At 38.5% G+C, this 13,100-nt stretch overlaps 1 protein-coding gene across 1 annotated transcript in view; it reads right to left on the bottom strand.

Annotated features, from left to right (window-relative positions):
* The window catches only part of kif23 (kinesin family member 23), a gene marked incomplete at both ends in the record, with an annotated part of 12,600 nt that extends 258 nt beyond the window's left edge, over positions 1-12,342 (bottom strand). Inside the window, 21 exons of the mRNA XM_083893683.1 lie at positions 643-721; positions 825-913; positions 1,971-2,204; positions 4,018-4,227; positions 4,355-4,528; positions 4,620-4,786; positions 4,896-5,057; positions 5,669-5,828; positions 5,939-6,058; positions 6,619-6,698; positions 6,775-6,877; positions 6,951-7,072; positions 7,638-7,750; positions 8,795-8,839; positions 8,963-9,133; positions 9,217-9,329; positions 9,411-9,547; positions 9,851-9,956; positions 10,862-10,990; positions 11,157-11,220; positions 12,332-12,342. Coding sequence (XP_083749809.1) covers positions 643-721; positions 825-913; positions 1,971-2,204; positions 4,018-4,227; positions 4,355-4,528; positions 4,620-4,786; positions 4,896-5,057; positions 5,669-5,828; positions 5,939-6,058; positions 6,619-6,698; positions 6,775-6,877; positions 6,951-7,072; positions 7,638-7,750; positions 8,795-8,839; positions 8,963-9,133; positions 9,217-9,329; positions 9,411-9,547; positions 9,851-9,956; positions 10,862-10,990; positions 11,157-11,220; positions 12,332-12,342 — 2,589 coding nt within the window. The remainder of the gene's footprint in view (positions 1-642; positions 722-824; positions 914-1,970; positions 2,205-4,017; positions 4,228-4,354; positions 4,529-4,619; positions 4,787-4,895; positions 5,058-5,668; positions 5,829-5,938; positions 6,059-6,618; positions 6,699-6,774; positions 6,878-6,950; positions 7,073-7,637; positions 7,751-8,794; positions 8,840-8,962; positions 9,134-9,216; positions 9,330-9,410; positions 9,548-9,850; positions 9,957-10,861; positions 10,991-11,156; positions 11,221-12,331) is intronic.
* Between the last annotated feature and the right edge of the window lie 758 nt (positions 12,343-13,100).

The following is a 13,100-nucleotide window of genomic DNA, read 5'->3' as shown; positions in this document are numbered from 1 at the left end:
GTGTCATTACACTTTGGTTCTTGTTGAAACTTAACAGATGACCCGATTTAACCGTTTAGTCTTTTGTTATGTTTACAGCTTTAGTGATTAGTGGACCAAAAAAAAAAAAGATCAGTTACCTAATTTATTGTATTTTAACTTGTTTAACCAACATAATGATTTGACTATTTGTTATTTAAACATTAAAACAGATTCTGGGGGCCTCCACTTTTTATAGTTCAAAGTGAAATAATTATTCCATTATTAATTGATTACTAAATTAATCAAAAATCATTAAAATGGAATCATTTTTGGTTTTGATTTGACAACACCATCATTTGGAGGTTGGGAAACATAAAAAAAAAAAAAAAAAAAACATTTTATGATGAACCAAACAAATGACAACTGAGAAAATAATCAACAGATTAATCATTTATGAAAATGATCAATAATTGCAGCCCTAGATCAGAGAAAAAGAGGTGTATTTGTCACACTTTATCCATTTTCTCTTAATAAAAAGAGATTCCTAAAGAGGACAGACCTTTTTAATGATTTTCCAAGCACAACAACAAGAGACATACAGTGTATCCTCAACTTTACATGACACCTTTCTACACTAAAAAGACAAATGCAGTGATAATCATCCGAATATCAACGTCTTACCCTCGTCTCCACATCGGTCCAAGCTCCATCTGTCTGATCACCACTGGCTGGCGCTCCTTCTGCAGATCTCCTCTTACGACTTCAGTAACAAATGTGAAGTGATATAAAATAGTTAGTTATCATTATACTGTGTAGAACATCTGGTTAATCAGCACTTATTAACCCGAAAGCAAGACACGTACCGTGGGACTGTGGTGACCTCCTGTCTCAGCGTCTCAATGTCAGTGAAATGGACAGCTTGTCCTCCTCCCCTGGTTTTCATCACCTCTCCCTTAAAGAAAAATAAGATTTCTGAGGTAGCAGCCAATTTAAATAAGTAGCACATAAAATCCGGTATCATCTTACTATTGTCAGTTGATGTACAGATTGTGTTGGGTGCAGCATGGTACATAATACACTTTATAATAAGTACACACTATTAGCATTAGTTAGTACATTAATACATATTGAATTCATCATTTATAACACATGGATACTCATTAGTATGTAGTTTATAAAGACATGTGCTGAAGTGTTGGCATGTACTGAGCGAAACACAGTCGATCAAAGAGCTTGTTTGTCGGAGGTGGATGCTGATTGGCTGCTTGAGTGCAGCAGCTATTTGGACACGGTAAAACATTTATAACTGTGTTTATAAACTACATACTAATGGGAATTCATGCTTTATAGATTATGAATACAATAGTTATTAATGCTTCACTAATGCTAATAGTGTATACTTATTATAAAGTCTTACCATGTAGGGCTAGTTTCCCAATTTGAGAATAATAAACAATTATATATACAATCAAATATGAAATCTCAAATACAAAACACAGCACAAAATTGAAAAGTTCAATTGTTACTTTCGCCCTAAACAAAGTGAAGACAACTTTTAAACCCATAGTTCTTTCATTGAGGTTTAAGCTTTTCACATTTCTTATTTAACAATTTCTTTATTACAATTCCTAAATGCCATTATTTTAATGAGTAAGAGTGGCAGTTCAGGTCACGAGAGAAGAGTGAAACATCAAACACTAAAAGAAGAAAATTGTTGGTGCGAGAGAAGGTGAATATTCCACATACTGAAATAAATGTTTTGTGTGCACCCAACTTAGGAATTTCAGTAATAACTGACAATAAAGTTGAATTGAATCGTAACTGATAATGTAGTTATTCCATATCATGGATGAACAAGCTGTCAAGTGTTACCCAGGCTGGTGGGTAATATACAGACAGTTGCAACGGTAGCATGACAGAAACGGCAATTAAAAACAAGTCACTATAATCATCAGGCAACAGCAGAAACACGTCGACATGTGCTGAACACACGGATGCGTCGCACTTACCTTAATAAGTTTAGTCTGTATCTCGCCGTCAGAGGCGACCTCCTGATGCGTTAACACGTATCTGTCGCACTTGGACAGGGCCTTCTCGCTGGGTGCGGACACCTGGATGGCGTTCGGGATGACGGGCTGCAAGACTGTGCCCAAGTCCAGGCTGGAGGTGGGCTTGTGGTCCACCCACTTCTCCCCACCTGCAGACCGGGAGCGGCGATGCAACGGACGCACCGGAGTCGTCGTCTGCTCGGGTCAGCGGAGGAGACGACGGCAGAGGGGAAGACAAACGAAGATTAAAATGACCTTCTCAAAACTGGTTCTTACAAGTGAAAGGTGTCACCAGTCATTAACCAAAGCTGAGGAAACCATTTTATTAGTGGTGCCTGTCTGTCTCGGCATAAAACAAATCACTTCCTCTGTGTCGCTAGGCAACATGAGTTCGTGTGAACTCTAATTCTAACAGACATTTGTTTACACCTAAAAGACATGCACATTTTAAATACAGCCTCATTAACTCCCAGAGAGTTGTAACAGCAGCTCTGTGACACATTCTCATTAATCTCTAATGGGGAATGTTCAGTTTGTTATGGTTGTTATTGCTGCAAGACTGAAGCACTGTACTTACTTCTAACACTCTGTAAGAAGTGTGATGTTGAGATCAGGATTAGTAATGTTTGTTCAGTCAGGAGTGTTAGACTACGGTAGCTGTGAGCAGACAGACAAGTACATTTCATGCCATCTAACGGTTAAGTATTAGTGGTGGGAATCGCATAATACTGATACCGATCACGATAGCAATAATATCACGATATAATGATTCTGTGATAATCAATATATTGCGAGACAATCGTTTAGCGAAACACCACGAGATCTGTCTAACTGACGAAAAACAAAATGGTAGCGAAAAGTGAAAGTGCAGGATTTCTCCATCTATCGCCCTATGTCAGCTGAGATAGGCACAGCACTAGGGCTGGGCGATATGGCCTAAAAATAAAAATTTAATAAAAAATAAATTTTCGATTTAAAAGGATTTTTTATTTTTTTAACTACTAAAGACAAAATGATTGTTCATATGATGCATGACGTTTTAAACACATACAGTGTTTCAGTGTCAGTTAATTAAAATATTTTAAATACATCCTCCATGAACGTAGCACAGACTCTGACTGATCTAGGGCCCTATGAAATGAAGTTTTATGCTGGTCACATTTAAAAGTAAAATAAATAACATAAATAAAAAAGTGGTAGTGCCCCCTCATCTGGTGCAGACAGATTTCTGCGCACCGCCCCTGCGCTGTACTGTTCTCCCTCTTATGCGCCGTGCGCTTCTCCATATCAGACTGGATCGTTTCTCTACACGCAATTTTACCCCTACAACGCTGCAATTAAGGGAATAACAGATGCATCAGATGAGTCGATCTCTTTAGTTAACTGCTCAAAGAGAGAGAATGTTCTCTGCTGTGAAATGAATGTCGCGGGGAGTTCATAAGTTTAACTTTTGCGCAAAGAGACTTTCCAGCATTTAATAGTTGCTGTTCCACAGTTTACTCGCTGTGTTTCGGCCGCCAAATTATCGGTGCATTCCTAAATATAACATCTTTATTGACAATAACAATATAACCGTAATAATGGCGTATTTGATAGTGTGACTCGAGTTTCAATCGGCACCTGGACAAGAGGACGCTCGCCGGTTACATGCGGGTGCATCGCGCTTAGAAAAATCCGTGGTGGATAAAAAAAAAAAAAAGTGTATATAAAGTAAATAAACAAGCAACATGCACTGGGGGAGACCCTGACCGGGTGAGTGTGAGGAGATGGAACATTTCCCCAGTGCGAACATTAAAAAGGTGCGCCGTAGTAAGAGGAGAAAATAATCGATATTTTTGTTTTTAAGATTGTCGGAACAAAAAAATTGAATTATTCGATATATCGCCCAGGCCTACACAGCACCCCCCGCGACCGTCCGATGGAGGATAAAGCGGTAGAGGATGGATGGATAGATAGATATTTTTACCCACGCTTAATAAGAACCAATTGATTTTGAAGTACAACATACAGGGAGAGGTGAAGGCGAAGCAGATCTCTTTGCAGGAAGACGCTCCTCTCTGGAAGGTCGCTGAGGGTGATGCTGCACCTGGCGCGGAGGAGGATCAGGACCACCCGGTGTCTTGTTCTCCGCCACGATTGCCTTGAGCTGCTTCAGCTTCTCGTCTTTCACCCAGAGCTTGTTCTGCATCTCCAGCTGCATGGCATTTACGCGTCTCACCTGCACGACAAGAGGCAATGACGCAATAAGTAAAAACGTGTACGGGATTGTGCTACTTCAACAAGCTGTAATAAACAAAACGCTGGTATCCTTATCACACATATGACAATAAATAAAAATAACTCACACATTCTTTCTCCCACTTGTATTGCGTGTCTGAGACGGCACCGTTCATACGCTGCTCCATGCGTCGCTTCTCAGAAAGCTCTCTATGCAGCCTCTGCTCTCTGGTTTCCAGCTCCTGCTTCAGTGAACGCTTGTCGTCCTCATAGATTTTAGTTGTTTTCTGCAGGATTTCAATCTGGAACAGAACCATTAGTATGCATTTTTAGAAAATAACATCTCCAAATGCACACTACAGGGATATTTGTTTGTTTGTTTCCCCCCCACACCTTGTGTTCCTGCATTTTGGTTCTCTTCTCCAAGCGGTCGAGCTCTGCCTTGTTGCTGTGGATGATTTTGTCTTTCTCTGCCAGTTTGCCATTTTGTTCATGAATAAAATTTTCTTTGGAAATGAGATTGCCGTCCACTTTCTGAAGCATAGAGTTCATCGTGTTGGCTAAAAATAAAAAAAAAAAACAGTGTGAGCCGTGACTGAAAAATCCACCTTTAAGTGACCTAAACTGTCAAAGCCACAGGGTGAGAGCCGAGCTACATTAATGAGGCACCTGCTTTATTGTATTCATCAATCATCATCTGCCTCATCCTGTGTCTGTTCTGCAGAGCTTCAATCAGCCGCGGCAGGGTGATGTCATCATGAGGGTCCGTCAGTTCGGAAGAGGGGAGAGGTGGGAGGCTGTGCACCAGGTGGTTTATAACGGAGGGCAAGTCTGCGGAAACAAGAGTTAACACAACTCCTGAAGCTGCTTTGTGGTCTAATAGGCATTTAAAACGTTCAATAGATATAAACGCAATAAACATCAAATATGTGTAATGTAACTACTGTCATGCATTCATATAAAAGGGGAGGTACAAGGAGTGTCTGTACATTACTGGGTAATAATAATCACAGGGAAGGAGCATTACCAAATCATTCAGCTGGAAATTAGGAATGCAGCTAACGATTATTCTCACAGTAAATTAATCTGTTGATTATTCTCTCGATTAATTGAGTACATGTTTGGTCCAGAAATTGTTGAGAAATGTTTAAAACCTCGAAATAACGATGTTGTTAAATGTCTTGTTTTGTCCACAGAAAGCTTGTCTCCATAATGAAAAAAATAATAATAATAATATTAATCGATTAATTGTTTCAGCCCTACTGAAAATGCAATTCAATTTAGAAATGCCAGTTGTGCTTCAATCAAACTATTTCAAAAAATTAAACCATGTCTTCATCCTCATGTGCGCTGTCCTTTTCACATGTTTGCACAAGTGTAGCACTGAAATGTTTCAAATGTATTAATCAATGCAAAAAAATACTTGAGATTTTCGTTTTTACCCCTGTCGAGCGGACCGCCGCGCTCCTCCAGCCTGCGAGACAGTTCCTCTTTAAAGGCCTGGTTTCTGTTCCGACGGCCTGGAGTGTAGCCATAGATGGGTTTGTCCACCGGCCGAGCTACTTCCACCTCCTGAGTCATCTCTGCGAACCGCATCACAAGCTGCACAGACAGAACAAGCCGTTATGAGTCACACAAATTACAAAGTTAATTAAAAAAAAAATAAAATAAAAAAAAAAAATAACAGACAAGAAAACGTGGAACAAACTTACCAAGGTTTCATCATAGTCATCGGCTTTGGGATTGACACAAACAACCATTCGGACTTTTCCCTCGCCATCAAAGTAGTTCTTGAACAGATGGGTTATTTTAGAGTCTCTGTAAGGAACCATCTGTAAGAGAAACATAGATTACTTAGGTGACTATAATGAAAGTGTTAGTCAGTACGTTCACATGCACAGCGAATCAAGCCAAGTACAAATTCAGTTACTGCGTATTGAATCAAGTTTCCGGTTGACCTTTATGTCACTGAAAAACAAACTGCGAGGTGTTAATCGTGATACAAAGTAAGTCGAGCATGGCACCTTGTGGTTGCTGCGTTGTCCAAAGACGCCGCCACAGTTTATATGACCTTCTACTTCCGGTTCAAAGAATGGGGAGGAAATTTTGGTGCATGTACAGAATGCCAAGTCCGACTATGCAGGAGTAATCAGTCAGTCTGCTCCAGAGCAGCTGTGGCTACATCTAGCTTACCACCACCAGGGAGAATGTGTTCATTAATAATGGGTAATTTGTAAAGCGCTTTGGGTGTCTAGAAAAGCGCTCTAGAAATGAATAATTATAATAATAATCAGACTGTGAAATCGCATTATCCAAGTAAGTTAGTCCAATTAAGAGTAGCTTGGTTTCGGTCAGACTAATGTGTTTAATGCATTATTTGAATAATTCATACCTTGTTCGTGCCACACATCTGGTTCTCTCGGAGTACTTCAATGCACGTCCTTAGATTCAGCAAAGACTGATTAATGTTTCCTGCAACAGAGATTGCCCTTTAATCTCACGTCAAACTCAGCTAAGGGTGAAACTAAATCTTGACGAGTTAACAAACCTGCTTCGCGTATACGAGTGCCTTCTGCCCCCGTCCTACCAGTGCGCTCGCTTCCCGCCAAGTCGACCAGGCACAGTTGACTGACAGTTACCTGGTTCTTATCCTGACAAAAAAATGTTGTTGTTTTTTAATTCATCCAAGAGACCTCAGAAATTTTCATTTTGATGTGAACTGACCTGGAGAATGTTGTCACCTTCTGCATCAAGAGGAGCCTGAGCCAGTTTAACAATGAACACACTGTGGGAGCGGCTAGACTCCCTGTTCAGACGCGTGTTGGCAACTTTCCTCTTCTTCTGACCTAAAACAACCAACAATTTTTATTAAGTTGAATATAATTTTTACGACCACACAAAAGTGCTTCCCCTACATTTATTCTGCAGCTCTGTGCAACCACTGCTAGATTATTGAGCACTGCTGCTAACATTTCATACAATCATTAATGTCACTCACTCATACAAAATGGTGCAAATTAAAACAAAAGACAAAATTAATAATCTACAATGATTAAAATGTCATTTAATTTAAACTGGCTGACATAACAGCTCTACTTCTGGGGAAAAAGGAAGAAAAAAAACACTTTTAAAAATGTTAAGAAAGATCCACTCAACATAAATTGTAGACAACACCAGCAACTGAACAAAAAACTACATAATACACATTGCAAATGATATATGTTTTTCACACATACAATTTTAATCGACTACAGCTGCTCAGAGAGAAGATTAACTGAGGTCATTTCCCAGTCAGATCCAGGCCGTAGCCCAGAAATACTGGGTCAGTCACATCTACGATCATCAGTGCAGTGTTTTCATCCCTTAAAACTGAGCCGTTCGCTTCTAAACGCAGATGTTGAGACAACTCACCTCTCCAGAACACTTGAAAAGCCTCCTCGGCAGACTTGACTTCAATCTCCATGCAGCCAGCCACGTACATGTTGTGGTTCTGATCTTCTCGGAGGATTTTAGACTGAGGTGGTCTACAGTGAGAAAATAAAAGCCGTTAGACAGCGAAGACAAATGACTGCATTCATCATGCAACAGAAAGCGGGCCATGAAACAACTGCACAGGGGATAATTAATGTTGCTTGATTACAGCCATAGAAGGTAATCAGACAGTTACAATTATGAAGTGACATTTAAAGCGACAGACAGCAGATTTATAGACATTCAGGGGCTTTGCCATGTCAAGACAACGAGCAGCAGAGGGGCCACTAATGATTTTTGCAACTAAGGAAGCTCTCATCAACACTGGAGAAGTTATACGGAAATATGGAAGACTTATGCTGGATCATTTTGGCATTGAATGCTTGCTCGGTTTCCCCATATTTGCATAACGTATTCAGCTTAATTTTTAACATGTCATTTATACTTTTCATTTCTTAAAATATAGTATGAAGTGGTACCACGTAGAGCTGAAACAATTCGATAAATTTTCGATTTATCGGTGTGAAGCTTTTTTTATGATTAAAACAAAGAAATCGTTAAAACTGAATTATTTTGGTTTGTGTACAAAACAAGACATTTAAGAACATCATCATTTCCATGTTTGACACTAATGAACGTTACTTAAAGTCTTCTGACGTTTTAAGGACCACGCGATTACTTGATTAATCGAGAAAATAATCGACAGATTGATCGATTACGAAAATAATCGCTAGTTGCAGCTCTAGTACCATGAAAGCAATTACTTTAGAGACTATATTTTCTTACCACTCAGATTGGTGCTTTATAAATACAGCATTATAAAATCAACCTCATGTAAACACCTGTTTTAAAAATACATATTTCACATGATGCCCTACATTTCTGTAACTTGTAACTACATTGTTGTGATAATCGCTCCAGCGTGGATTTCCTATTACAAAGAACGCGCACTTAATCAGCCAAATACGAGCTTAGCCACCTCCAGTGTTGAAGAGATGTCATTTGCAATCTGCACATTTTGCAACAAATGCTATAAGCTCATCTAAATCAAGCCACTACTCCTATATCTGATGTATGAGGAGTCACTGGTCACATACACAAACTCAGTGTTCTGGCGCACGGGTGTGCCTCCACCATGCCACCTAGTAAAAAGAAAAGACCAGATTTTTTCTTCTTCTATGGTCTTAAGAATTCAAATACGCTACTGAGGGTACATTCATATATCTGCATTAAAATCCTTCCCGGTGTGCATTTCCTGAACTTACTTTGGTCTGATGACATCTTCCGGAGATTCTTCCAGGAGATCATATATGTAGTTGTTGTAGATTTCTATGTAGGAGACAAAGACACTGTAGCTGCTGTCCTCGTCCACACCATCTGCTTTATAAGCTTCCTCCGGTTTGATCATGTCGGCGATTTCAGGATCAAGCTTTTGTCTGAAATGAATCGTGAATTTATGTCACTTTACATTTCACAGCAGCAGCAGCTGTGTGTGTGGCTTTTCAGGATCCAGACTTACCTTGAGGAGGCTGATTTAGGAACTGGCATGTTGTTTTCTCGCCTTTGGCGTTCCAACAAAGCTTCAACGTCGTTCTGGATCTCTATACCATTTTTTTCATCCGTCTTAAAGATCTGAAAAAAAAAAAAATTATTTCATAAAAGACATGTAGAGATTTCACAAAATATGAATAATTTTTTCCCCCACTTTCTTACATATCTTTGGGCCTGGTAGGGCCGTATACTGTTGAAGACCATGCTGAGAGAGTGAGGTAGAAGTCCACCCTGGCCTGGAGAGCCAGTCATGGTGAAGGTCTTTCCACTTCCCGTCACACCATAAGTAAAGAGCAGACCTGCATCAATCAGACAGATTCAAGTCCCATTAACACTCTTGAACAACTTGAACTAAATTTACTTCTTGGTAAACCTGTACACATTTAACCATGAAGCTAAAAGACAAATGCTTGTAGTTTACAGGTTGGCTCATCTTTTCCTCATGATGGGCTGATAACGGGCTGACTGATATAGACAAGTTGGAGGACGCCAAACAACAACACATATATTTATAGGCAACTTTAACCAATGATACTCGCATAGAGACAAATGGAGTGCAAATGTTTTTCAAATGAAATAAATCCGCAGTACTGTGTTCTTACCATTTTTTCCGTGGATAAGGTCATCAACAAGAGGTTTGGCCACATTCTCAAACAGCTCCATCTGGGATAATGAAACCCCAAAGACTTTTTGGAAGGAATACTGTGTCTGAGAAGCAAAGAAAAGTAAGAGATTTGAATATTTACAAGAAGCATATTTAATTACATAAAAGGAGGTTCAAACAATATTTTGATTTCAATTTAGGAAGGAGTTGCTTTACTTCATGGTTTCTTCTGGATGGATTACATATTACATGTAGCCAGGGAAAAAAGGGCACGATACAGAGACGTAAATGCGTGGTATAGTTTGCGTAGCCTGCTGCTAATTAGACTGGAACTCCACCGAATCATGGGAAACCGTGGGAAGGAAGTCATTTTATCTTTTAAACGGCAGGATTTAGCGTACTATTTAGCGTTTAATGTAACAAACACTGGTATTTAGTGCATTGTTTGGGAATAATTTTGATTAATACATTAGTGACTGTTTTAAGTATTTACAGCAGTGTCTACAGCAGGGGTTGTCAAAGTTTTGATACCCGAGGGCCAATTTAGGAACCCAACATTGGACTGAGGGCCGCCAAAGGAAAAGAAACGGGGAAAAAACTGAAAGAAATCCCATTTGTAATTATTTTAATGACCAGATTGCAGTTGTACAGTTTACACTTATTGGTCTGTATCCAGCAATTATGTCCAATAAACATTTAACAAGCTTAGTAGATCCTGGATTAAAACTATCAACTGTAGCTCATTGCGGGGCCGCATAACCAATGGTCTACAGCAATGAAACAACTGTTCAAAAAAAGAGTTCTATGGTGGTACAGAGCTGTATTAGACACAAAATGGTCGATCAAGTACTTTTTTCATCTTAACAGGCAATAAATATGTATAAAATTGTCAACCCTATCCCTGAAATGTCTTTTAGAGAATTGATGCCAAATACATCTGAAAACTTTACCAGTATATACGTGGAAAGAAGTGAAAAAAAATAAAATAAAATTCCACTTTGATGGTTACCTCTTTGTATTCTCCATTACGGTTTACTTTGAAACCTTCAGGCCAGTGCAGTTGGATGGTAGTATCGCTGATCACCTCAATACAGCATTCCTCATCTCCCACATCCAGAGGACGTACACGACAGTACACCTACATCAAAATATCAGCAACATGTCCTCCAAGGTTATGCATCCATGTGAATCATATTCTTCCTCTTTGATCATTGTAACTTTGGAGAAAAAAAACTATACCATTAACAATTACAAACTGCCAAAAATGTACATTTACTTAAAAATAATGCTACAGTTTCACTCACCCCAACTGGGTCTTTCTGGTTGCTGGCGGGTGTTTTTGGAGGCCTGCGGGGTGTTTTACCCTTCCTGAAATAAAATGTAAACAAATTTAATTCACTTTACAATGCGCTGGATTTATTCAGTAGATATCACAAAGTCAATATCTCATACGTGAGAATTTGCCATCATGAAATAAATAATTTTTCTAATTTTGGACTGACGGATATTCAAAGACAGTTATTTGAAGATCTTCTTGAAACCAGTTTTATCAGTTTTGAAAAGTAATTTTGACATTTTGAAATGAACTGAAAAAATACACATGCATTCATTTATTTATACATTCCAGGCCCTTTTTGTTTACATATGTGTGCTTATATGTTGAAGTCCCTGATGGATCAAATGAAAAATGGAGCACAAAAGCAGTGTTTTACAAAATTATAAAGGATACTGTACAAGGGCAGAAACAAAACAAATACAATTATATCATGTCAAAGAAACATCAATATAAACAGACATAATAAAGTAAAAGAACACAACAGGTTAACCGGGGAAAAAAAACCCATCCTGAAACCTTCAACCTGCTTAAAAACCTTGAATTTTCTGCAGCATCAATAAAGAATCTATCTAGAGTAAATGAGTTAAAACTGAACCAAAACTTGACTTTCAAAAACAGATTTTGCACAACAGTTTGTAACTGAAAGAGCACATAAGAGCAAGACATTTCAAGGTGCTGTACGTACAATAAGGTCATAATGACAAATTGCGAGAGCATGAGACAATGAAACAAGAGGCGTTTAGACAGGGCAAGGAATGAATTAAGTCAGACTAGTTTTCAAAAAGATTTGACGTTTTTAATTACTATTATTATTTGAATTCATGTTGTTCACAGACTGTTGCAGCATGACAACCCCACTAATAACTACTTGTATGAAAAGTTGAAAAGTATGAATAATGACATATGTTTAATATCCATCACTGTGGTTTACAGAAGACAGGGTACAGGGACAGGGACTTTTCAATAGTATCGACACGAAAGCATTTTGAAGAAGCTCACGGGCACTCTGTTAGCATTAGCATAGCTATCCCCGGCTTAACCCAACAAAAGCCTCTGTAAACTACGACAAATACTCTAAGCAATGTATTTGCAGAGGGGGGTAGTTTTTAATGTGATAAACTTGAAAGAACAACGCGTACTTACTGCCTGAGCATCGTAACCTGGAGCTTGTTGTGGTTATCTTTTTACCGTGTTTGTTTCCTGCTACCAGTTACAGGTTTGAACTTTCCCTCCGCCTCAACCACAGGATCTTTTCAAAACGGAACGACACGAGCCAATCAAACGTCAGGATGACAGTCACGTGTTTCCGTCGTCACTTCCGGGCCTGTTCTGGAAAACCAGGATGTTATGGTTTATATCAACGTTCATCAGGGGAATCACACGAAAAATATTCCCCTGTTATCTGTGACTAGATTCCTTATATACATTAAAAATTTACCTTCTGCAAAAAAATTTACTTAAGAATTTTTTCTATTTTTATTTATTTATTTATTTATGTATTTAATTATTGTGAACATGTGACTATTTTCTGGAACAATTTCCATTTAGACCTTCGAAGACTATTACTGATATCCAAAACTCCCCCAAAAAAATCTAATTATATGATTAACTTGCTCTTTATTTTTGGCAAAATATTGTTTACATGCGAAAATATATGTGAAATATATGTGAAAGACCATACATAACACTTAAAAAACATTTTGATCTGGGCATAATATGTCAATACAATTTCAAATTTAAGAAGCCTAACAAAAAAATTAAGACTATTCATGTATTACAATTGTACAACTTTATAACTGGATAAAATCCCAATGTGAGACCCCTTTTTTATATGTAAACAAAGCCATTTGGATAATGAAAGTAAACAAAGCCTTGAACTCCTCGTTCGTTTATTCGTATGTATGTATATATA

This window comes from Microchirus variegatus (genome assembly GCF_963457635.1).
Source record: "Microchirus variegatus genome assembly, chromosome: 8".
NCBI classification, from domain to species: Eukaryota; Metazoa; Chordata; class Actinopteri; order Pleuronectiformes; family Soleidae; genus Microchirus; species Microchirus variegatus.
The sequence above is the reverse complement of the archived record's forward strand: the minus strand, read 5'-3'. Positions and strand labels throughout refer to the sequence as shown.